General features: G+C 45.1%; 1 protein-coding gene across 1 annotated transcript in view; it reads left to right on the forward strand.

The window, feature by feature from the left end:
• The first annotated feature begins 934 nt into the window (after positions 1 to 934).
• LOC134385853 (uncharacterized) overlaps positions 935 to 24,876 on the forward strand; it is a 64,110-nt gene continuing 40,168 nt past the window's right edge. The window contains exon 1 of the mRNA XM_063107521.1: positions 935 to 1,511. Coding sequence (XP_062963591.1) covers positions 935 to 1,511 — 577 coding nt within the window. The remainder of the gene's footprint in view (positions 1,512 to 24,876) is intronic.

The raw sequence follows: 24,876 nt of genomic DNA on the forward strand, positions 1-24,876 counted from the left end.
TGCTCTCTTCTCTGGACAATAGTGATTCCAACCTGTTCATCCTTGTATTCTCTGTGCTCGGCATACCTAATTACCTAAATGTTATATGAGGCAATGAACATGTCCACAAGGCAAACAGAGAATTTAGCAGAAGCGCCACGTTTGCACAACTTAGAATCGACTCTGAAGCATCCGTACGCACATGTCATTACTGTATCTGGTCTCTGTGATTTTCCTAATCTGTATTAGGCAACCACCAATTCATACCGAGAAAATACCTAGGGCACCACTGTTTCGTAGGTTACTTTAAAGTGTAGACTACCTTAATAGTGCGTGTATTTTGCGAGGTTTGATGAACTTATTTTCTGACTGACACACTTGATTTTCTCGTTTCCTCAACTGAAAACAGCAGTTCTTTAAGTGACCGTATATATGCTAGGCTAAAGGCTAGACTAACACTTTCTGCATCATAGGGTCAGACAGGAGAAGAATGCTGTCATCTGTAAAGCCTTTCTGATTCTGGGAGTAAGGCCAGCATTAATGCAACGCACCATTGTTACTTCTGAATGTCCTTTTGCAAAGAACAGTGTTTCTCAAAGTTTTTGTTTGAGCAGACCTACATAGAGAATACATTTTATGTCCACACCCGTGATACCTACATCCAAAAAACTGGAATAAAAACAAGTCCTTTACTATGTGATTCACTGAGATTTTTCTATTCTTCTCAATTTCATTAAAAAAAAAAAAAAAAAAAGTGGTGGTCCCTATCTACTAAACCGATTTCATGATACTCTAGAGATTATAGCCCACGGTTCTGGAAAACACTGGTTTGGAGAAAGGCATTTGATCCGCAGTCACTGTTCTCACATCTCCCTCCACCTCCCTACAAGTTCTTGACTCTTCCGTTTTCATCCACATAACTGCCGTGCCCCAATGTTGGGTGTAAACGCCTGTGATGGGGCCGTCCCCCTGTTTCCTGGGCTCCTTGAAGAGGGTGGTGACGGACCCCACAGCGGGGGGGACAGGCAGGGCCCACGAAGTCCTCCGTGCAGGCCGGGCCGCCCTTCCAGTTGCTGTGAAGCCAGCGTGCATGGGCGGAGGGTGGATGGTGAAAGGCAGCGGTGAGGCTGCGGCAGCAGCGAGACCTCTCGGGTACGAAGAGCAGAAGGGAGACCTCCCGCATCTCGGCGCCGCGACCCCGGCGACCTGCGGGGTCCGCGCGTGCGCAGCGCGCGTCCCGGGACGGTCGGGCCCCGAGGTGCTCGCGCGCGCTCCCGCCGCGCCACAGTCCGCGGTGGGCTCAGTCGCGCGGCCGGCGCCGCCCCCGCCCCGCGCGCTCCTCTCCTCCCAGGCTTCTCCGGCTTCCTGCGCTGAGGGAGTCGTCGCCGCGTCCCCTTCGCCGGCTTGCTCGCCCTGGCGGCGCCGTGGCGGCCTTCGGCACGTAGCGGACGGCGCGAAGCTCCTCGCTGGCGGGGCCGCGCTCCTGCTGCTCTGCCTGCTCCGCCAGCGGCGCCGCGGCCTCGCCTGCCCGGGTAAGAAGGGCCCTGGCCGCGTCGCCTTCCTGGACACAGGCCGGCGCCCCGCACGCTCTCCCGCCCCGCCCGGCGCCTTTGCCCAGCGGGCTCAGGCGGAGAGAGAGCCGGCCGCGGCTGCTGCCAGGCTCCGGGCTCAGCGTGTCCCGCTGTCCCCGCGGCGCCGGCGTCCCTGCGCTCTCTGCGCCCCAGCCCCGAGGCAGTGGTCTCCTGTCGAGGGCGGCGGGAGGGGGAAGCGACGTGTCCCCTCCCTTTTCCCCACACCGCCTCCTTTCTGTGTCAACTTGCCGGGTGTGTCCTAGTGTTGCCGTCTCTTCTCCAGACAGACCGTGGAAGTGTTTGTGGATGTGTGGTCTGAGGGTGGGGATTGCCCTAGCCAGACTGGGCGTTGTTGTCCCCAGTCACTTGGTCGAGGTTTGGGCTCAGTGACCGAATTCAGAGTCGCGGGCGGGTCATGGGAATAGTCCCGGGTGCACGGGGCAGGAGTGCCTGCTAAAGTGGCGCCCCCGTGGCGGTGGGCGGTGGACGCCCTGGCATTTCATCTGGAAAGGCTGGATCGGCGTTTGGGGGGCGACGTTCCCTGCCTCCAAAGGAAGGTGGACGGTGAAAGTGTGTTTAGGTGACGACCAAAATCCGTCTAAACTACACTCCCCTGCTCCCACCGCGAGAGAATTTTAATGTTTATATTTACCTTTGGGAGGTTACAAGATTAGAGGAACGAAGAGAGAGCATTGAGTGACGGTTGTGGGATTACAGGCGTAACAGTTTTTATTTGCTGGGCGGCACTTGCCTTCAGCAAGTGCGTGAGAATTGGTTACTTCCAAACATTTTTTTCAGTCATTGGATATTTCATGTTAAATCTCGGCATACTGCTTTCATGCATTTTATTTCGTTCATCCGTCTGGGCCGGTACTGTTCCCTCCTGTTTTCGATTAGCCAAAAATACCTAATTAGTAGTAAAATTTGGACTAAAACACTGGCAGGTGGACTTCAAGGTCATAGTCCCCTCTCCACAAAGTTTTTTCTAGCCTTCTCCTATCTTCTTTATCCCACTAAAGTCTGAAGCGATGGTCTTTCTTTTCCTTCCTAAATCCACATAACAAAGTTGAAAGTAGTACATCATAGTACAAACAGTGCCGTACCTATTGACTTGTCTTCTATTCAGTTTGCTTTTAAAAGGATTAATCCTGGAAAATATAAAACCAAAATTTTCTATTGGACTGTATGCTTTCTGAGCTCCCAGTTGCAAATAGAAGTCATCTGGGAATATGCAAATAGAAAGTGTGTAACGCTTTAACTTGAATTACATTTTTGCAGAGAAGTGTTTCAGTGCGTAGAACAGGAGTTTTAATATGGGGGAGGGGACTCGAGGACAGCCCTAACAGCTCTGGCTTACTTTTATGATATTTTAAAAAACTTTAGTGGAGTATTACATACATATATAAAAGTACACATGTTAAAGTGTAAAACTTGAAGAATTTTCACAAGTAGAACACGCCCGTGGTATCGGCTCCCGGATCAACAAATTATTAGCATCCTAGAAACTCTCCTCATGTCCCAGTCACACTCTAAGGTAACTGATATACCGATTTATAAGGCATAGATTATCGAGAAAAGGACATTTTAAACATAACCTAATGAGAAATAGTAGCAATAGCTGTAAAGCAGTATAATAGAGTTTGCCTTATAGTTTTAGCTGTTCATTTCCCATTGGAAAATGATTAAGTATCTTTTTGAGGAACTTTGTGAACTTTTTGGAGAATTAAATTATGAAACAGGTATTTACTTAACAAAAGATTGTTTTTAATCTTTTGCATTGGGATGAGTAGGGACAACCTTTATTTCACACTTTAAATATTTTGTGGGAGGAGAATGCAGATTATGAGCCGATGAGCATGAAGTTTAAATTGCTGAGATAAAATGATTGAACTATTTTGAGATCATGAAGAATGGTATTAAGTCTATCTTTGTAGATGTTATACTTCCAGAATCTTATGAATATGTTTCAGTCACTGCCTTTGGTATCACAGTTTGAAGATTAGAAAATTCTAATGGCCTTTTAGATATCTTTGGTAACAGGACTAATTAATTTCAATATCTGGTGCTTAATTAAGGAACCTGTGGCTGCTTAGCCTTCTTTTGTCTTATGTTGTTCACAGTAGGTTTCCTTTAGAATTTGGATGGGTAATAGAGCTAGTAAACCACTTTAAAAGTCACAGAGTAACATTATTCCATACATTAGGAAATGAGTAACCTGATGTTCTAGGTTATTTTGAATTTTTATTGATGCAGGGTTTTGTTATTGTGGAAAATTTCACACAAGTAGAATAATATAATGATCCCCCCTGTACCCTTTACCCAAGAGGTACCAACAATATTCTGCTGTTCTTGTTTCATCTATGAGTTTGTCTGCTCCTCATCTCTTCTTTCACAGGTTTTTAGGAAAAATTTATTTATTATTGCTATTACTATTATTATTATTATTATTATTATTGGCTGCTTTGGATTTATTTCACTCTTCTCTTTCTAGGTTCTTACAGTGGAAATTTGGATGATTGATTTGAGACTTTCTCCTTTTTAATATGTGTATTTGATGCTATCAACTTTCCTCTCAGTACTGCTTTTAACTATATGATACAAATTTTGATATGCTGTATTTTTATTTTCATTCAGTTCGATGACTGTATTTCATAAGTTTTGGTGTGTTTTTATTTTCATCTGTCACAAGATTTTTTTTTTAAGTTTATTTATTTATTTATTTATAAATTTTATTTTGTCGATATACATTGTGGGGGAGGGCGGAGAGGGAGGAGGGAGGGAGGTTTTGGTAAGGGCAACAATAATCAACCACAATGTCACAAGATATTTTTAATATCCTTTGTGATTTCTTCTATGACCAATTGGTTGTTTAAGAGTGTACTGTTTCAGTCTGGGGGCTGACTGATCAACTGAAAGGAAATCCCTAAACAAGTAGTTATTTCTTTGGTAGGGTACTCTTAATTCAGCAGGAGATAATATAACAGCACAAAAAGCATCCTGCTTTGGACTTTTTAGGCCAACATCACATTCTTTGGCTTTGCTGAGATTTTGACATAAGGGATATATTTTTATCCAGATGTCAGGCTGTGAATCTTTTTCTTTTTCTTTTTTTTCTTTGGGGAGATAAATAACTTTTCTTGGAAATGTATTCTAGAGGAGAGAGAAGACTGGTGTCTGCACTTTTGGAATCACTTTCTGGCTTTCTTTCTTTTTTTGAACAGTGTGACCTCAGACAAAACTTGTTTCTTTCTATGAGTTACTGTACTCAAATCCAGTCACCTGATTTTTCAATTACAATGTAACTGATCATGTGATTAAGTGATAAAGATATGTTTGTGGCTGTGATAGTGGAACTGCATTAAAGGAGAATTTATAAAGGACCAAGAAAATTTAGAGAGAATATCTGTCTCTATACAAGCGTCCTTCAAAAAGCTTGTGGACAATAGAATTAAGATTGTACCGATCTTCCTGGGAACATTTTGAAGTACCCTCATGTAATATGGGTATAGTAATAAAAATAAAAATATACTTATTGAGCATCTACTCTGAGCAAGTCTGTAGGTCTCTTCTTGGCTATCAAGTGACAATCTTCATAAAGTTCTCTGTAATTTTGCAACATCCAGCATTTCCCCGTGGACCAAATATTAGCCGAAGTTCCCAGAGTTGTTACTGCGATGAAATAATAGGCATAGCTGGGATTTAGCACAGCATAAATAATTAATTCTTACTTTGATGAGAACAAAGTGAGAAAATGGATTTTGCATAAGAGGTTTCAAGTAAACTTTGTCAGGTAGTATGATGAGAAAGACGAATTAGGCAAAATGTATAGAAGTATGCCCTTGTATATTACATAGAATAAATGCCTAATTATGTATGCTATTACTGTAGTTATGGATTAAACATATATTCCTACCTTATTTCAGATGTCAACTTTTTATTTATAACCTAGCTATTTATAAGACATTTTATCACAGAAGCTCAAATATACCTGATTTAACATTTTTTCCTTAATAAAAATAGGCTTAGGGAAACCAAAAAAAAAAAATTAAGAATCTCCAACACAAGCAAGGAAACTCAGCTTGTAAATAGCATGGAGAAAAACAATATCTGGCAAAGACATAACAAACAGTAAAGAAGATTGACTCAGAAAATGAGTCTGGTGTTTATATAGAGTGTGCTGTTATAATGTTTAAAGCATTATGGAATTTATATTGGTGTTCATGGCAACATCTAATCTACCTTGGAAACTTATGTTGACATTGTTTTGTACTCAGGATGCATGTCAAAGAGGTTTGGCTACTGTAAGTAGCAGAATTCTTGTATACCCTTTTACCCAGTTTCCCCTAGTGTTACCACTGTCGCTAAGAAATCCACATTGATATAACATTGTTAACTAAACTGCAGACTTTATTTGAATTTTCCCAGTTTTTCCATTCGTGCCCTTTTTTGTTCCAGGATTCAGTGGGGTTGCATTTAGTCATCATGACTCCTTATTCGCCTCCAATCTGTGACCGTTTCTTAGCCTTCCCTTGTTTTTCAAGAACTTGACACTGTTGAAGAGCAATGGTCAGATATTTTATGAAAAGTCCCTCAGTCTGTGTTTGTCTGATGTTTTCTCATGATTAGAAAGGAGTTACAGATTTTTTTTGGAAGAAAACCATAGAAACAAAGTGCCCTTCTCATTGCGTCAGAGATACATGATGTCGACATTTACTGATCAGCTTATGACTGGTCATGTTAACCTCAGTCACTTTGTTAAGGTGACGTCTGCCAGGTTTCTCTACTATAAAATTACTAATTTTTTTCCTTTCTATGCTCTGTTCATCAGAAGCTAGTTACCTATTAATTTTTAGCTCCGACCAATAAGTGAGAACATGTGGTATTTCTCTTTCTGTGCCTGACTTATTTCACTTAATATAATTCTCTCATTCACACACACACACACACACACACACACACACGCACGCAAAAAAAACCGGGGGGGGGGGGAAGAAGATATAACAACCACAATTACTTGAAGTTGATACGACAAGCAAACAGAAAGGACATTGTTGAGGGGGAGGGGGGGAGGGAGAAGGGAGGGAGGTTTTGGTGATGGGGAGCAATAATCAGCCACAATTTATATCGACAAAATAAAATTTAAAAATAAATAAATAAATAAATAAAATAAATTAAAAAAAAAAAAAAAAAAAAGCAAGTTACCAAGTTTGGTAAACACTTAAGGGCTGGGGAAATAAATTAAACCTCCTGGAGGGAGAAGTATCAAAGAACTTATGGATATATGTTAAAATCACCAAAGCATTTCATACATATTTTGAGGAGGATATTTTGAGGATATAGAACTATTCAATTTCTCTTTAAAGTTCCACCTACTAATTTAGCATTCATTCCTGAGACTTACGCACAATAATTATTACTGAGATATTCAAATAGTGATTTTTTTATTGCCCTCATTCCTTCTTCCCCACTTTATTTATTCAATCATTATTTCTATCAATAGGGACTAATAGATATTTATTTTGTTCTTTGAGTTATAATCCAATACTAGAGGAGAAAGGGGTTCTTTAGCCGAATGGTGCAGCAGGTCAGCTGGATGGTAGGTCTGAAGATCCAAGTCTCACTCAAGATCTCTACACTTCATTTGTGGAATAGAAGGAACCATGCAGGCTGGGACAATGACACTTTAGTCACAGCTGGTGTAGACAGATGATTAATAACTAGAGGGGGTCTCCATAATGCCTTAGAGAATATGAGACCCCAGAACTTTGACACAAGCCTCAATGGAGGAAAGCCTGGGAAGAGGGCTTTTTCATATTTAAATTTCATTCTAAAATGCAATAGGTTTAACAAATGGTGCTGGGACAACCGGATATCCACATGCAAATGAATGAAGTTGGACACCTACCTCACACCATATGCAAAAATTAACTCAAAATAGATCAACAACCTAAATGGAAGAGGTAAAACTGAAAACCCCCTAGAAGAAAACCTGGAGAGTAAATCTTCACGACCTTGGATTTGGCAATGGATTCTTAGGTATGACACCAAAAGCATAAGTTACAAAAGAAAAACATAAATAAATTTGATTCCATCAAAATTTAAATGTTTTGTGTTAAAAAAAAAAACATTATTAAGAAAGTGAAAAGGCAAAATACAGAATGGGAGAAAATATTTGCAAATCATGTTTAATAAGGATTTAGTATCTAGAATATGTAAGGAACACTCACAACTCAACAACAAAAAGACAAACAACCCAATTTTTAGAAGGGCAAAAACATTGAGTAGATATTTCTCCAAAGAAGATTAACAAATGGCAACAAAAACTTGAAATGGTACTCAAAATCATTAGTCATTGGGGAAATGCAAATGAAGACCACAATGAGATATCACTTCACACCCATTAAAATGGCTATAATAATAATGATAATAATAAATGTAAGACAACGAGTGTTGGCAAGGATGTGGAGAAATTATTATTATTTTTAATTTTAACTTTTATTGAAGTAAAATTGATTATACATATTTTGGCGTTTCAACATTGAGATATGTTGATCAAATCAATATTACTAGCATATATATTGTTACAAATTGTAATTATTCTTTATGCCCCTTGTCCAGTCCGTCTTCATCCCCCTTTCCCTCCCTCCGCCCCCCTCTAATCACCCTACATTTCTTCTCACGCTCTGAAAGAATAATGGTTACTGTTGATTTGCTGCCCAAATGATCTGTCCAATGCTGAGAGGCATGATCAGGTCCCCCAATACTATCATAGAGCAGATGCCTCTTCCATCACTCTGAAATGGGCTCTGTGGAGACAGACATCCTCCTCCTTTCTCTGCTGGTGACTCTCGTTGTGTCAACTCACCCCAGTGGCTGGCGGACCATCTGCATGGTGGGTGTGGCATCTAGCTGCCTTCATGGCAGCCGTCATTATCGTAGTAGCTATGGTGGGCCACCCACACGGAGGAGATATTTTTGGCCTGCTCTGTGGTGCTGGCAGTGTGCCTGGTTGTGGAGAGTGTCTGATCCTCAGTTCCATGCCCTGGGTCACTGAGTGGGTCCCAAGGCACTGGCATAGTGTGCCTGATTGTGGGAGGGCGGTCCAGTCCCCTTCTCCATGCCCCAGATACCTGGGTGGGCCCTGGGGCGCTGGCACAGGGTGCCTGGTTGTGGGATGGGGGTCTTGTCCCCATCTCCATGCCCCAGGTCCCTGAGCAGGCCCCAAGGTGATGGTATGGTGTACCTGGTTGTGGGAGGGGGGTCTGGTCCCCTTTACCTTCCCCTGGATCCCTGAGTGGGACCCAAAACATTGGTGTAGGGTGCCTGGTTGTAGGAAGGGGATCTGGTCCCCTTCTCCATGTCCTGGGTCCCTGGGAAGGCCCCAAGGCACTGGCATGGTGTGCCTGGTTATGAGACAGAGGTTTGGTCCCCTTCTCCATGCCCTGGGTCCCTTGGCAGGCCCCAAAGTGTTGGCATGGTGAGCCTGGTTGTGGGAGGTGGATCCAGTCCCCTTCACCATGCTCCAGGTCCCTGGGTGGGCCCTGAGGCGCTTGCATTCTGATGCCTGGTTGTGGGAGGGGTTCTGGTCCCCTTCTTCATGCCTTGTGTCCCCAGATGGGGCCCAGAGGCACTATCACTGCATGCCTGTGGGAAGGGGGTCCAGTCCCTGGCTGCTAGCCCCAGGTCCCCAGGCAGGCCCCTAGGCATTGGTGGTATGCTGGTATGTGGGAGTGGGGTCCAGTCCGTGACTCCAATCCTCAGGTTCTGGGCGGAGCCCTGAGGTGCTGGCAGTGTGAGGGCTTGTGGGCACGGGTCCTGCCCCTGGCTTCATGCCTCAAGTCCCCTGGTGGGCCCCAAGGCATTCATGGTGTGCCTGGGCCGGAACTAAGATTTTGTCCTTTCTTGCTTCTAAAACAGGGGAACTTCCTGTGGGAGCCTGTGCTTGAGCTGTGTGGTTGAGGGAAATTGCTACTTTGCTGCCGTTTCCCTAGGGAAGACTTTTTGTGCAGCTCAGGGTTTAATGGTTGACCTTATAGGTACTTTTGGCTCTCCACATACTCGGTGCACCTGTGTTGTGCAGAAACTGATCTGGGCTGGAGTTTTTTCATCAAACTGCACCCCATGAAATTCTGTATACCCGACCAGTCTCCTCTTGAGATCCAGGATCAGCTGTCCATGCTGTGTCCCAGTGTTCTGCCGGTGGGCCTGTCTCCTCCACCGCCCATGCTCCAAACACTTCCCATGGGACAGGCCCTGTGCTGGTCCCCTGTGATGACTCACTGGCCTCTGAGTGGCTCCCTTTTGTCAGCTGTTCTGGCTCCTCGCTCCTGTGTGGGTCCACAGGAACCCTGTTAGTGGTCTTGCTGTCCTGGAAGCCACCAAAGTCCTCTTCTCCTCTGCCGCCTCCACGTAACTCCATCTAAAGGGCACAGTTGTGGCTTCTGCCGGCTCCTGCTCCATGTGCTCCAGCATTAAAGTGGCTGCAGCCCAAATGCTGAGAGCAGTTTTTTCTTTCTCTATTCGTGGTTTCTCTCGCCTTCATGAGTTCCATAGGTCTCTCCTCCTCTTCACCTGAGCTCCAGCGGCCCCAGCTTGACTGGTTACATTTTTATAGTTGTAAATTTGTTGATTTGTGGGAGAGAGTGACACTGGGGACTGTCTATTGTGACATCTTGACCGGAAGTCAGATGTGGAGAAATTAGAACCCTTATTTATTGTTGGTGATTGCAGCCCTCCCAGGACTGTAAGCCAAATAAACCTCTGTTCTTTATAAATTACCCAGTCTCAGGTAATTCTGTTATCGCAACACTAAAGGGATTAATACAGTGAATGTCACCTAATTACAAAAAAGTTTTAAATGTAGTAGGTGATGTATTCACCTGGTTAAAAGCTGAAAAGATACAAACTTATTCAGTGAAAAGTCTTCTTCTTTCCCCACACTTGGTTACCCTTCCTGAAGTCAACCAATATTATCAACTTCATGAGTATCTTTCCATAGATATTTCATTCTTCCACAAACAAATAAATATATATTACCCTCTGCTCTTGCACCACACTCCTTTTATGAATGGTAACATACTCTTCTGCACCTGGCTTATTTTTTTGCTTACCATTATATTTGGAAATAATTCTATGTTAGTAGATACAGAATTGCTTCATTCTTTTAATAGATGTGTAATAGTCCATTACATTTATTTATCCAGTCTTCCACTAATGGACATTGAGAAAAGTTCCCAATTCTTTGCTTTTACAAAGATACATTATACGTTTGAAATTTCACTTATATGAGAGTACATCCGCAGAATCAATTCCCTGAAGTAGAATTGCTGAGTCAGAGCATATATGCATTTGTAGCCTGAGATTAGGGTCAGGGCTAGGGTTAGGGTTAGGGTTAGGGTTAGGGTTTGGGCTAGGTTTAAGGTTAGGGATAGGGTTAGGGTTAGGGTGAGGTTTAGGTTTAGGGCTAGGTTTAGGGCTAGGGTTAGGGCTAGGGTTTGGGCTTGGACTGGGGTTAGGTTTAGGGTTAGTGTTATGGTTAGGGTTAGGGTAAGGGTTAGGGCTAGGCTTAGGGTTAGCGTTAGGTGTAGTACTAGGGTTAGGGCTAGTATTAGGGTTAGGGTTTGGGATAAAGAGATGGTTAGTGTTAGGAATAGGGTTATTGTAAAGGTTATGCCTAGGATTTGGGGTAGGGATAGGCTTAGGGACAGGGATAGGCTTAATGTTAGGGTTAGGGTTCGGTTTAGGATTAGGGTTCTTGCTAGGGTTAGGGCGAGGGTTAGGCCTAAGATTAGGTCTAAACCTAGTGTGAATTTCTAAAGCCATTATACACAGGCAGCCCTCAACTTGGCTGTCACTGGGTCCCAGGGTAAAGCGGCAGAGTCAGGTCAGGTGCATTGAATGCACGCTTGTCTGAGTGAACTTGGTGGAACAGCACACCTGGGATGGGAGGGTCTTGACTGTGAGGCCTTAAAAACATTTTGCCTCTTTTTCAGCAGAAACAGTTTCTTATTCTACAGTATTCTCTGTACCAAGGATCTGCAATTGTTTGCTATAAAAAGCCAGAGAGTAAATAGTTTTGGCTTTGCCGTCTATAAAGTTCTGGGACAACTGCTAATCTCTGTCTAGATACTGACAACATGTAAGTGACATGAAAATAAAGAACTTTATTTACAAAAACAGGCAGTGGGTGCAATGGAATGTTATTTAGCCTTGAAACAAAAGGAAATTCTGACACACGCGACAACGTGGATGACCCTTGAGGGCATTATGCTAAATGTACGAAGCCAGCCACATTTATATCAGGTAGTAGAGTAGTCCAGTTCATAGAGATAGAAAGTAGAACGGGGCTGCCAGGGGCTGGGGGAGGGAGGATTTGGGAGATGTTGTTTAATGAACACAAAGTTTCAATTTGGGAAGGTGAAGAGGTTCGGGTGATGGCTGGTGTGGCTGGTAGCATAGCACTGTGGGTGGACTTAATGCCACGAAAACGTACACCTGGGTTACGTTTTGGGTTGTGTTAGGGTTAGGGTTAAGATTATTGTTAGGGTTAGGGTTACGGCTAGGGTTAGGCTTAGGGTTAGGGTTAGAGTTAGGGTTAGGGTTAGGGTTATGGTTGGGGCTAGGTTTGGGTTAGGTTTAGGGTTAGGGTTAGGTTTACGATTAGGGTTAGTGGTAGGGTTAGGGCTAGGGTTAGGCGTAGGGTTAAGGTTAGGGTTAGGGTTAGGGTTAGGGTTAGGGTAAGGGTTAGATTTAGGTTTCCGGTTTGGGTTAGGGTTCATGCTAGGGTTAGGGCTAGGTTTAGGCCTAGGGCGAGGCTTAGGTTTAAGGCTAGCGTTAGGGTTAGTGTTAGGGTTAGGGTTAGGGTTAGATTTAGGGGTAGGATTATGTTTAGGTTTAGGGTTAGGGCTAGGGTTAGGGTTAGGTTTAGGGTTTTGGTTAGGCTTAGTGCTGGAGGTAGGGCTAGGTTTGAGCCTAGGGCTAGGTTTAGGTTTAGGGCAAGGTTAAGGGTTAGGTTTAGGCTAAGCGTTATTGTTAGGGTTAGAGTTATGGTTAGGGCTAGGGTTAGGGTTAGTGCTAGGGTTAGGGCAAGAGTTAGTGTTAGGGCTAGGGTTAGGGTTTGGGTTAGGCTTCGCGCTAGGGCTGGGGTTAGGGTTAGGGTTTGTGTTATGGTTTGGGTTAGAGTTAGAGTTAGGGCTAGGCTTAGGTTTAGGGTTAGTGTTAGGCTTAGGATTAGGGTTCGTGCTAGGGTTAGGGCTAGGGCTAGGCCTAGGCCTAGGCTTAGGTTTAGGGCTACGAATAGGGCTAGAGTTAGGGGCAGGGTTAAGGTTAGGTTTACGGAGATGGTTAGTGTTAGGGATAGCTTTATTGTTAGAGTTAAGGCTATCGTTCGGGGTATGGTTAGAATTAGGTTTAGGGTTAGGGTTAGGTTTTGGGTTGGGCTAGGGTTAGGGTTAGGCTTAGGGTAAGTGTTAGGGTTAGGGTTATGGCTAGTGCTAGGGCTATGTCTAGGGGTTACGGCTAGGGTTAGGGTTAGTTTAGGGTTAGGGTTAGGGTTAGCACTAGGGCTGCAGCTAGGCTTAGGGTTAGGGTTAGGGTTAGGTGTAGGACTAGAGTTAGGGTAGGGTTAGGGTTAGGGTTAGGGTTAAGGAGATGGTTAGTGTTAGGAATAGGTTTATTGTTAGGGTTTTGGCTAGGATTTGGTGTAGGGTCAGGCTTAAGGATAGGGTTAGGATTAATGTTAGGGTTAGGGTTTGGTTTAGGATTAGGGTTAGTGCTAGGGTCAGGGGTAGGGTTAGGCCTAGGATTAGGTCTAACCCTAATGTGAATTCCTAAAGCCATTATACACAGGCAGCCCTCAACTTGGCTGTCACTGGGTCCCAGGGTAAAGCGGCAGAGCCAGGTCAGGTGCATTGAATGCACGCTTGTCTGAGCGAACTTGGTGGAACAGCACACTGGGGATGCGGGGTGGTCTTGAGTGTGAGGCCTTGAAAACCTTTTGCCTCTTTTTCAGCAGCAACAGTTTCTTATTCTACCGTATTCTCTGTAACATGGATCTGCAATTGTTTGCTATAAAAAGCCAGAGAGTAAATAGTTTTGGCTTGGCCGTCTGTAAAGTTCTAGGACAACTGCTAATCTCTGTCTAGATACTGACAACATGTAAGTGACCTGAAAATAAAGAACTTTATTTACAAAAACAGGCAGTGGGTGCAATGGAATGTTATTTAGCCTTGAAACAGAAGGAAATTCTGACACACGCCACAACGTGGATGACCCTTGAGGGCATTATGCTAAATGTACGAAGCCAGCCACATTTATATCAGGTAGTAGAGTAGTCCAGTTCATAGAGATAGAAAGTAGAACGGGGCTGCCAGGGGCTGGGGGAGGGAGGAGTGGGGAGATGTTGTTTAATGAACACAAAGTTTCAATTTGGGAAGGTGAAGAGGTTCGGGTGATGGCTGGTGTGGCTGGTTGCATAGCACTGTGGGTGGACTTAATGCCACGAAAACGTACACCTGGGTTACGTTTTGGGATGTGTTAGGGTTAGGGTTAAGATTATTGTTAGGGTTAGGGTTAAGGCTAGGGTTAGAGTTAGGGTAAGGGTTAGGGTTAGGGTTGGAGCTAGGCTTAGGGTTAGGTTTAGGGTTAGGGTTAGGTTTACGATTAGGGTTAGTGGTAGGGTTAGGGCTAGGGTTAGGCCTAGGCCTAGGGTTAGGCTTAGTGTTAGGGTTAGGGTAAGGGTTAGATTTAGGTTTCCGTTTTGGGTTAGGGTTAATGCTAGGGTTAGGGCTAGGTTTAGGCCTCGGGCGAGGCTTAGGTTTAAGGCTAGCGTTAGGGTTAGTGTTAGTGTTAGGGTTAGGGTTAGATTTAGGGGTAGGATTATGTTTAGGTTTAGGGTTAGGGCTAGGGTTAGGGTTAGGTTTAGGGTTTTGGTTAGGCTTAGTTTTAGGGTTAGGTTTAGGGTTACGTTTAGGATTAGGGTTAGTGCTGGAGGTAGGGCTAGGTTTGAGCCTAGGGCTAGGTTTAGGTTTAGGGCAAGGTTAAGGGTTAGGTTCAGGCTAAGCGTTATTGTTAGGGTTAGAGTTATGGTTAGTGCTAGGGTTAGGGTTAGGGCTAGGCTTAGGGCAAGAGTTAGTGTTAGGGCTAGGGTTAGAGTTTGGGTAAGGCTTTGCGCTAGGGCTGGGGTTAGGGTTAGGGTTTGTGTTATGGTTTGGGTTAGGGTTAGAGTTAGGGCTAGGCTTAGGTTTAGGGTTAGTGTTAGGCTTAGGATTAGTGTTAGTGCTAGGGTTAGGGCTAGGGCTAGGCCTAGGCCTAGGCTTAGGTTTAGGGCTACGGATAGGGCTAGAGTTAGGGTCAGGGTTAAGGTTAGGTTTACGGAGATGGTTAGTGTTAGGGATAGGGTTATTGTTAGAGTTAAGGCTATCGTTCGGGGTATGGTTAGAGTTAGGTTTAGGGTTAGGGTTAGGTTTTGGGTTGGGGTAGGGTTAGGGTTAGGATTACTGTTATGGTTAGGGTTAGGCTTAGGGTAAGTGTTAGGGTTAGGGTTATGGCTAGTGCTAGGGCTATGGCTAGGGTTAGGGCTAGGGTTAGGGTTAGTTTAGGGTTAGGGTTAGGGTTAGCACTAGGGCTGCGGCTAGGCTTAGGGTTAGGGTTAGGGTTAGGTGTAGGACTAGAGTTAGGGTTAGGGTTAGGGTTAGGGTTAAGGAGATGGTTAGTTGTAGGAATAGGGTTATTGTTAGGGTTTTGGCTAGGATTTGGTGTAGGGTCAGGCTTAAGAATAGGGTTAGGATTAATGTTAGGGTTAGGGTTTGGTTTAGGATTAGGGTTAGTGCTAGGGTTAGGGGTAGGGTTAGGCCTAGGATTAGGTCTAACCCTAATGTGAATTCCTAAAGCCATTATACACAGGCAGCCCTCAACTTGGCTGTCACTGGGTCCCAGGGTAAAGCGGCAGAGCCAGGTCAGGTGCATTGAATGCACGCTTGTCTGAGCGAACTTGGTGGAACAGCACACTGGGGATGCGGGGTGGTCTTGACTGTGAGGCCTTAAAAACATTTTGCCTCTTTTTCAGCAGAAACAGTTTCTTATTCTACAGTATTCTCTGTACCAAGGATCTGCAATTGTTTGCTATAAAAAGCCAGAGAGTAAATAGTTTTGGCTTTGCCGTCTATAAAGTTCTGGGACAACTGCTAATCTCTGTCTAGATACTGACAACATGTAAGTGACATGAAAATAAAGAACTTTATTTACAAAAACAGGCAGTGGGTGCAATGGAATGTTATTTAGCCTTGAAACAAAAGGAAATTCTGACACACGCGACAACGTGGATGACCCTTGAGGGCATTATGCTAAATGTACGAAGCCAGCCACATTTATATCAGGTAGTAGAGTAGTCCAGTTCATAGAGATAGAAAGTAGAACGGGGCTGCCAGGGGCTGGGGGAGGGAGGATTTGGGAGATGTTGTTTAATGAACACAAAGTTTCAATTTGGGAAGGTGAAGAGGTTCGGGTGATGGCTGGTGTGGCTGGTAGCATAGCACTGTGGGTGGACTTAATGCCACGAAAACGTACACCTGGGTTACGTTTTGGGTTGTGTTAGGGTTAGGGTTAAGATTATTGTTAGGGTTAGGGTTACGGCTAGGGTTAGGCTTAGGGTTAGGGTTAGAGTTAGGGTTAGGGTTAGGGTTATGGTTGGGGCTAGGTTTGGGTTAGGTTTAGGGTTAGGGTTAGGTTTACGATTAGGGTTAGTGGTAGGGTTAGGGCTAGGGTTAGGCGTAGGGTTAAGGTTAGGGTTAGGGTTAGGGTTAGGGTTAGGGTTAGGGTTAGGGTAAGGGTTAGATTTAGGTTTCCGGTTTGGGTTAGGGTTCATGCTAGGGTTAGGGCTAGGTTTAGGCCTAGGGCGAGGCTTAGGTTTAAGGCTAGCGTTAGGGTTAGTGTTAGGGTTAGGGTTAGGGTTAGATTTAGGGGTAGGGTTATGTTTAGGTTTAGGGTTAGGGCTAGGGTTAGGGTTAGGTTTAGGGTTTTGGTTAGGCTTAGTGCTGGAGGTAGGGCTAGGTTTGAGCCTAGGGCTAGGTTTAGGTTTAGGGCAAGGTTAAGGGTTAGGTTTAGGCTAAGCGTTATTGTTAGGGTTAGAGTTATGGTTAGGGCTAGGGTTAGGGTTAGTGCTAGGGTTAGGGCAAGAGTTAGTGTTAGGGCTAGGGTTAGGGTTTGGGTTAGGCTTCGCGCTAGGGCTGGGGTTAGGGTTAGGGTTTGTGTTATGGTTAGGGTTAGGGTTAGAGTTAGGGCTAGGCTTAGGTTTAGGGTTAGTGTTAGGCTTAGGATTAGGGTTCGTGCTAGGGTTAGGGCTAGGGCTAGGCCTAGGCCTAGGCTTAGGTTTAGGGCTACGAATAGGGCTAGAGTTAGGGGCAGGGTTAAGGTTAGGTTTACGGAGATGGTTAGTGTTAGGGATAGCTTTATTGTTAGAGTTAAGGCTATCGTTCGGGGTATGGTTAGGGTTAGGTTTAGGGTTAGGGTTAGGATTTGGGTTGGGCTAGGGTTAGGGTTAGGCTTAGGGTAAGTGTTAGGGTTAGGGTTATGGCTAGTGCTAGGGCTATGTCTAGGGGTTACGGCTAGGGTTAGGGTTAGTTTAGGGTTAGGGTTAGGGTTAGCACTAGGGCTGCAGCTAGGCTTAGGGTTAGGGTTAGGGTTAGGTGTAGGACTAGAGTTAGGGTAGGGTTAGGGTTAGGGTTAGGGTTAAGGAGATGGTTAGTGTTAGGAATAGGTTTATTGTTAGGGTTTTGGCTAGGATTTGGTGTAGGGTCAGGCTCAAGGATAGGGTTAGGATTAATGTTAGGGTTAGGGTTTGGTTTAGGATTAGGGTTAGTGCTAGGGTCAGGGGTAGGGTTAGGCCTAGGATTAGGTCTAACCCTAATGTGAATTCCTAAAGCCATTATACACAGGCAGCCCTCAACTTGGCTGTCACTGGGTCCCAGGGTAAAGCGGCAGAGCCAGGTCAGGTGCATTGAATGCACGCTTGTCTGAGCGAACTTGGTGGAACAGCACACTGGGGATGCGGGGTGGTCTTGAGTGTGAGGCCTTGAAAACCTTTTGCCTCTTTTTCAGCAGCAACAGTTTCTTATTCTACCGTATTCTCTGTAACATGGATCTGCAATTGTTTGCTATAAAAAGCCAGAGAGTAAATAGTTTTGGCTTGGCCGTCTGTAAAGTTCTAGGACAACTGCTAATCTCTGTCTAGATACTGACAACATGTAAGTGACCTGAAAATAAAGAACTTTATTTACAAAAACAGGCAGTGGGTGCAATGGAATGTTATTTAGCCTTGAAACAGAAGGAAATTCTGACACACGCCACAACGTGGATGACCCTTGAGGGCATTATGCTAAATGTACGAAGCCAGCCACATTTATATCAGGTAGTAGAGTAGTCCAGTTCATAGAGATAGAAAGTAGAACGGGGCTGCCAGGGGCTGGGGGAGGGAGGAGTGGGGAGATGTTGTTTAATGAACACAAAGTTTCAATTTGGGAAGGTGAAGAGGTTCGGGTGATGGCTGGTGTGGCTGGTTGCATAGCACTGTGGGTGGACTTAATGCCACGAAAACGTACACCTGGGTTACGTTTTGGGATGTGTTAGGGTTAGGGTTAAGATTATTGTTAGGGTTAGGGTTAAGGCTAGGGTTAGAGTTAGGGTAAGGGTTAGGGTTAGGGTTGGAGCTAGGCTTAGGGTTAGGTTTAGGGTTAGGGTTAGGTTTACGATTAGGGTTAGTGGTAGGGTTAGGGCTAGGGTTAGGCCTAGGCCTAGGGTTAGGCTTAGGGTTAGGGTTAGGGTAAGGGTTAGATTTAGGTTTCCGTTTTGGGTTAGGGTTAATGCTAGGGTTAGGGCTAGGTTTAGGCCTCGGGCGAGGCTTAGGTTTAAGGCTAGCGTTAGGGTTAGTGTTAGTGTTAGGGTTAGGGTTAGATTTAGGGGTAGGATTATGTTTAGGTTTAGGGTTAGGGCTAGGGTTAGGGTTAGGTTTAGGGTTTTGGTTAGGCTTAGTTTTAGGGTTAGGTTTAGGGTTACGTTTAGGATTAGGGTTAGTGCTGGAGGTAGGGCTAGGTTTGAGCCTAGGGCTAGGTTTAGGTTTAGGGCAAGGTTAAGGGTTAGGTTCAGGCTAAGCATTATTGTTAGGGTTAGAGTTATGGTTAGTGCTAGGGTTAGGGTTAGGGCTAGGCTTAGGGCAAGAGTTAGTGTTAGGGCTAGGGTTAGGGTTTGGGTAAGGCTTCGCGCTAGGGCTGGGGTTAGGGTTAGGGTTTGTGTTATGGTTTGGGTTAGGGTTAGAGTTAGGGCTAGGCTTAGGTTTAGGGTTAGTGTTAGGCTTAGGATTAGTGTTAGTGCTAGGGTTAGGGCTAGGGCTAGGCCTAGGCCTAGGCTTAGGTTTAGGGCTACGGATAGGGCTAGAGTTAGAGTCAGGGTTAAGGTTAGGTTTACGGAGATGGTTAGTGTTAGGGATAGGGTTATTGTTAGAGTTAAGGCTATCGTTCGGGGTATGGTTAGAGTTAGGTTTAGGGTTAGGGTTAGGTTTTGGGTTGGGGTAGGGTTAGGGTTAGGATTACTGTTATGGTTAGGGTTAGGCTTAGGGTAAGTGTTAGGGTTAGGGTTATGGCTAGTGCTAGGGCTATGGCTAGGGTTAGGGCTAGGGTTAGGGTTAGTTTAGGGTTAGGGTTAGGGTTAGCACTAGGGCTGCGGCTAGGCTTAGGGTTAGGGTTAGGGTTAGGTGTAGGACTAGAGTTAGGGTTAGGGTTAGGGTTAAGGAGATGGTTAGTTGTAGGAATAGGGTTATTGTTAGGGTTTTGGCTAGGATTTGGTGTAGGGTCAGGCTTAAGAATAGGGTTAGGATTAATGTTAGGGTTAGGGTTTGGTTTAGGATTAGGGTTAGTGCTAGGGTTAGGGGTAGGGTTAGGCCTAGGATTAGGTCTAACCCTAATGTGAATTCCTAAAGCCATTATACACAGGCAGCCCTCAACTTGGCTGTCACTGGGTCCCAGGGTAAAGCGGCAGAGCCAGGTCAGGTGCATTGAATGCACGCTTGTCTGAGCGAACTTGGTGGAACAGCACACTGGGGATGCGGGGTGGTCTTGACTGTGAGGCCTTAAAAACATTTTGCCTCTTTTTCAGCAGAAACAGTTTCTTATTCTACAGTATTCTCTGTACCAAGGATCTGCAATTGTTTGCTATAAAAAGCCAGAGAGTAAATAGTTTTGGCTTTGCCGTCTATAAAGTTCTGGGACAACTGCTAATCTCTGTCTAGATACTGACAACATGTAAGTGACATGAAAATAAAGAACTTTATTTACAAAAACAGGCAGTGGGTGCAATGGAATGTTATTTAGCCTTGAAACAAAAGGAAATTCTGACACACGCGACAACGTGGATGACCCTTGAGGGCATTATGCTAAATGTACGAAGCCAGCCACATTTATATCAGGTAGTAGAGTAGTCCAGTTCATGGAGATAGAAAGTAGAACGGGGCTGCCAGGGGCTGGGGGAGGGAGGATTTGGGAGATGTTGTTTAATGAACACAAAGTTTCAATTTGGGAAGGTGAAGAGGTTCGGGTGATGGCTGGTGTGGCTGGTAGCATAGCACTGTGGGTGGACTTAATGCCACGAAAACGTACACCTGGGTTACGTTTTGGGTTGTGTTAGGGTTAGGGTTAAGATTATTGTTAGGGTTAGGGTTACGGCTAGGGTTAGGCTTAGGGTTAGGGTTAGAGTTAGGGTTAGGGTTAGGGTTATGGTTGGGGCTAGGTTTGGGTTAGGTTTAGGGTTAGGGTTAGGTTTACGATTAGGGTTAGTGGTAGGGTTAGGGCTAGGGTTAGGCGTAGGGTTAAGGTTAGGGTTAGGGTTAGGGTTAGGGTTAGGGTAAGGGTTAGATTTAGGTTTCCGGTTTGGGTTAGGGTTCATGCTAGGGTTAGGGCTAGGTTTAGGCCTAGGGCGAGGCTTAGGTTTAAGGCTAGCGTTAGGGTTAGTGTTAGGGTTAGGGTTAGGGTTAGATTTAGGGGTAGGGTTATGTTTAGGTTTAGGGTTAGGGCTAGGGTTAGGGTTAGGTTTAGGGTTTTGGTTAGGCTTAGTGCTGGAGGTAGGGCTAGGTTTGAGCCTAGGGCTAGGTTTAGGTTTAGGGCAAGGTTAAGGGTTAGGTTTAGGCTAAGCGTTATTGTTAGGGTTAGAGTTATGGTTAGGGCTAGGGTTAGGGTTAGTGCTAGGGTTAGGGCAAGAGTTAGTGTTAGGGCTAGGGTTAGGGTTTGGGTTAGGCTTCGCGCTAGGGCTGGGGTTAGGGTTAGGGTTTGTGTTATGGTTAGGGTTAGGGTTAGAGTTAGGGCTAGGCTTAGGTTTAGGGTTAGTGTTAGGCTTAGGATTAGGGTTCGTGCTAGGGTTAGGGCTAGGGCTAGGCCTAGGCCTAGGCTTAGGTTTAGGGCTACGAATAGGGCTAGAGTTAGGGGCAGGGTTAAGGTTAGGTTTACGGAGATGGTTAGTGTTAGGGATAGCTTTATTGTTAGAGTTAAGGCTATCGTTCGGGGTATGGTTAGAGTTAGGTTTAGGGTTAGGGTTAGGTTTTGGGTTGGGCTAGGGTTAGGGTTAGGCTTAGGGTAAGTGTTAGGGTTAGGGTTATGGCTAGTGCTAGGGCTATGTCTAGGGGTTACGGCTAGGGTTAGGGTTAGTTTAGGGTTAGGGTTAGGGTTAGCACTAGGGCTGCAGCTAGGCTTAGGGTTAGGGTTAGGGTTAGGTGTAGGACTAGAGTTAGGGTAGGGTTAGGGTTAGGGTTAGGGTTAAGGAGATGGTTAGTGTTAGGAATAGGTTTATTGTTAGGGTTTTGGCTAGGATTTGGTGTAGGGTCAGGCTTAAGGATAGGGTTAGGATTAATGTTAGGGTTAGGGTTTGGTTTAGGATTAGGGTTAGTGCTAGGGTCAGGGGTAGGGTTAGGCCTAGGATTAGGTCTAACCCTAATGTGAATTCCTAAAGCCATTATACACAGGCAGCCCTCAACTTGGCTGTCACTGGGTCCCAGGGTAAAGCGGCAGAGCCAGGTCAGGTGCATTGAATGCACGCTTGTCTGAGCGAACTTGGTGGAACAGCACACTGGGGATGCGGGGTGGTCTTGAGTGTGAGGCCTTGAAAACCTTTTGCCTCTTTTTCAGCAGCAACAGTTTCTTATTCTACCGTATTCTCTGTAACATGGATCTGCAATTGTTTGCTATAAAAAGCCAGAGAGTAAATAGTTTTGGCTTGGCCGTCTGTAAAGTTCTAGGACAACTGCTAATCTCTGTCTAGATACTGACAACATGTAAGTGACCTGAAAATAAAGAACTTTATTTACAAAAACAGGCAGTGGGTGCAATGGAATGTTATTTAGCCTTGAAACAGAAGGAAATTCTGACACACGCCACAACGTGGATGACCCTTGAGGGCATTATGCTAAATGTACGAAGCCAGCCACATTTATATCAGGTAGTAGAGTAGTCCAGTTCATAGAGATAGAAAGTAGAACGGGGCTGCCAGGGGCTGGGGGAGGGAGGAGTGGGGAGATGTTGTTTAATGAACACAAAGTTTCAATTTGGGAAGGTGAAGAGGTTCGGGTGATGGCTGGTGTGGCTGGTTGCATAGCACTGTGGGTGGACTTAATGCCACGAAAACGTACACCTGGGTTACGTTTTGGGATGTGTTAGGGTTAGGGTTAAGATTATTGTTAGGGTTAGGGTTAAGGCTAGGGTTAGAGTTAGGGTAAGGGTTAGGGTTAGGGTTGGAGCTAGGCTTAGGGTTAGGTTTAGGGTTAGGGTTAGGTTTACGATTAGGGTTAGTGGTAGGGTTAGGGCTAGGGTTAGGCCTAGGCCTAGGGTTAGGCTTAGGGTTAGGGTTAGGGTAAGGGTTAGATTTAGGTTTCCGTTTTGGGTTAGGGTTAATGCTAGGGTTAGGGCTAGGTTTAGGCCTCGGGCGAGGCTTAGGTTTAAGGCTAGCGTTAGGGTTAGTGTTAGTGTTAGGGTTAGGGTTAGATTTAGGGGTAGGATTATGTTTAGGTTTAGGGTTAGGGCTAGGGTTAGGGTTAGGTTTAGGGTTTTGGTTAGGCTTAGTTTTAGGGTTAGGTTTAGGGTTACGTTTAGGATTAGGGTTAGTGCTGGAGGTAGGGCTAGGTTTGAGCCTAGGGCTAGGTTTAGGTTTAGGGCAAGGTTAAGGGTTAGGTTCAGGCTAAGCATTATTGTTAGGGTTAGAGTTATGGTTAGTGCTAGGGTTAGGGTTAGGGCTAGGCTTAGGGCAAGAGTTAGTGTTAGGGCTAGGGTTAGGGTTTGGGTAAGGCTTCGCGCTAGGGCTGGGGTTAGGGTTAGGGTTTGTGTTATGGTTTGGGTTAGGGTTAGAGTTAGGGCTAGGCTTAGGTTTAGGGTTAGTGTTAGGCTTAGGATTAGTGTTAGTGCTAGGGTTAGGGCTAGGGCTAGGCCTAGGCCTAGGCTTAGGTTTAGGGCTACGGATAGGGCTAGAGTTAGAGTCAGGGTTAAGGTTAGGTTTACGGAGATGGTTAGTGTTAGGGATAGGGTTATTGTTAGAGTTAAGGCTATCGTTCGGGGTATGGTTAGAGTTAGGTTTAGGGTTAGGGTTAGGTTTTGGGTTGGGGTAGGGTTAGGGTTAGGATTACTGTTATGGTTAGGGTTAGGCTTAGGGTAAGTGTTAGGGTTAGGGTTATGGCTAGTGCTAGGGCTATGGCTAGGGTTAGGGCTAGGGTTAGGGTTAGTTTAGGGTTAGGGTTAGGGTTAGCACTAGGGCTGCGGCTAGGCTTAGGGTTAGGGTTAGGGTTAGGTGTAGGACTAGAGTTAGGGTTAGGGTTAGGGTTAGGGTTAAGGAGATGGTTAGTTGTAGGAATAGGGTTATTGTTAGGGTTTTGGCTAGGATTTGGTGTAGGGTCAGGCTTAAGAATAGGGTTAGGATTAATGTTAGGGTTAGGGTTTGGTTTAGGATTAGGGTTAGTGCTAGGGTTAGGGGTAGGGTTAGGCCTAGGATTAGGTCTAACCCTAATGTGAATTCCTAAAGCCATTATACACAGGCAGCCCTCAACTTGGCTGTCACTGGGTCCCAGGGTAAAGCGGCAGAGCCAGGTCAGGTGCATTGAATGCACGCTTGTCTGAGCGAACTTGGTGGAACAGCACACTGGGGATGCGGGGTGGTCTTGACTGTGAGGCCTTAAAAACATTTTGCCTCTTTTTCAGCAGAAACAGTTTCTTATTCTACAGTATTCTCTGTACCAAGGATCTGCAATTGTTTGCTATAAAAAGCCAGAGAGTAAATAGTTTTGGCTTTGCCGTCTATAAAGTTCTGGGACAACTGCTAATCTCTGTCTAGATACTGACAACATGTAAGTGACATGAAAATAAAGAACTTTATTTACAAAAACAGGCAGTGGGTGCAATGGAATGTTATTTAGCCTTGAAACAAAAGGAAATTCTGACACACGCGACAACGTGGATGACCCTTGAGGGCATTATGCTAAATGTACGAAGCCAGCCACATTTATATCAGGTAGTAGAGTAGTCCAGTTCATGGAGATAGAAAGTAGAACGGGGCTGCCAGGGGCTGGGGGAGGGAGGATTTGGGAGATGTTGTTTAATGAACACAAAGTTTCAATTTGGGAAGGTGAAGAGGTTCGGGTGATGGCTGGTGTGGCTGGTAGCATAGCACTGTGGGTGGACTTAATGCCACGAAAACGTACACCTGGGTTACGTTTTGGGTTGTGTTAGGGTTAGGGTTAAGATTATTGTTAGGGTTAGGGTTACGGCTAGGGTTAGGCTTAGGGTTAGGGTTAGAGTTAGGGTTAGGGTTAGGGTTATGGTTGGGGCTAGGTTTGGGTTAGGTTTAGGGTTAGGGTTAGGTTTACGATTAGGGTTAGTGGTAGGGTTAGGGCTAGGGTTAGGCGTAGGGTTAAGGTTAGGGTTAGGGTTAGGGTTAGGGTTAGGGTAAGGGTTAGATTTAGGTTTCCGGTTTGGGTTAGGGTTCATGCTAGGGTTAGGGCTAGGTTTAGGCCTAGGGCGAGGCTTAGGTTTAAGGCTAGCGTTAGGGTTAGTGTTAGGGTTAGGGTTAGGGTTAGATTTAGGGGTAGGGTTATGTTTAGGTTTAGGGTTAGGGCTAGGGTTAGGGTTAGGTTTAGGGTTTTGGTTAGGCTTAGTGCTGGAGGTAGGGCTAGGTTTGAGCCTAGGGCTAGGTTTAGGTTTAGGGCAAGGTTAAGGGTTAGGTTTAGGCTAAGCGTTATTGTTAGGGTTAGAGTTATGGTTAGGGCTAGGGTTAGGGTTAGTGCTAGGGTTAGGGCAAGAGTTAGTGTTAG

Source organism: Cynocephalus volans, chromosome 9 (assembly GCF_027409185.1).
Source record: "Cynocephalus volans isolate mCynVol1 chromosome 9, mCynVol1.pri, whole genome shotgun sequence".
NCBI lineage: Eukaryota > Metazoa > Chordata > Mammalia > Dermoptera > Cynocephalidae > Cynocephalus > Cynocephalus volans.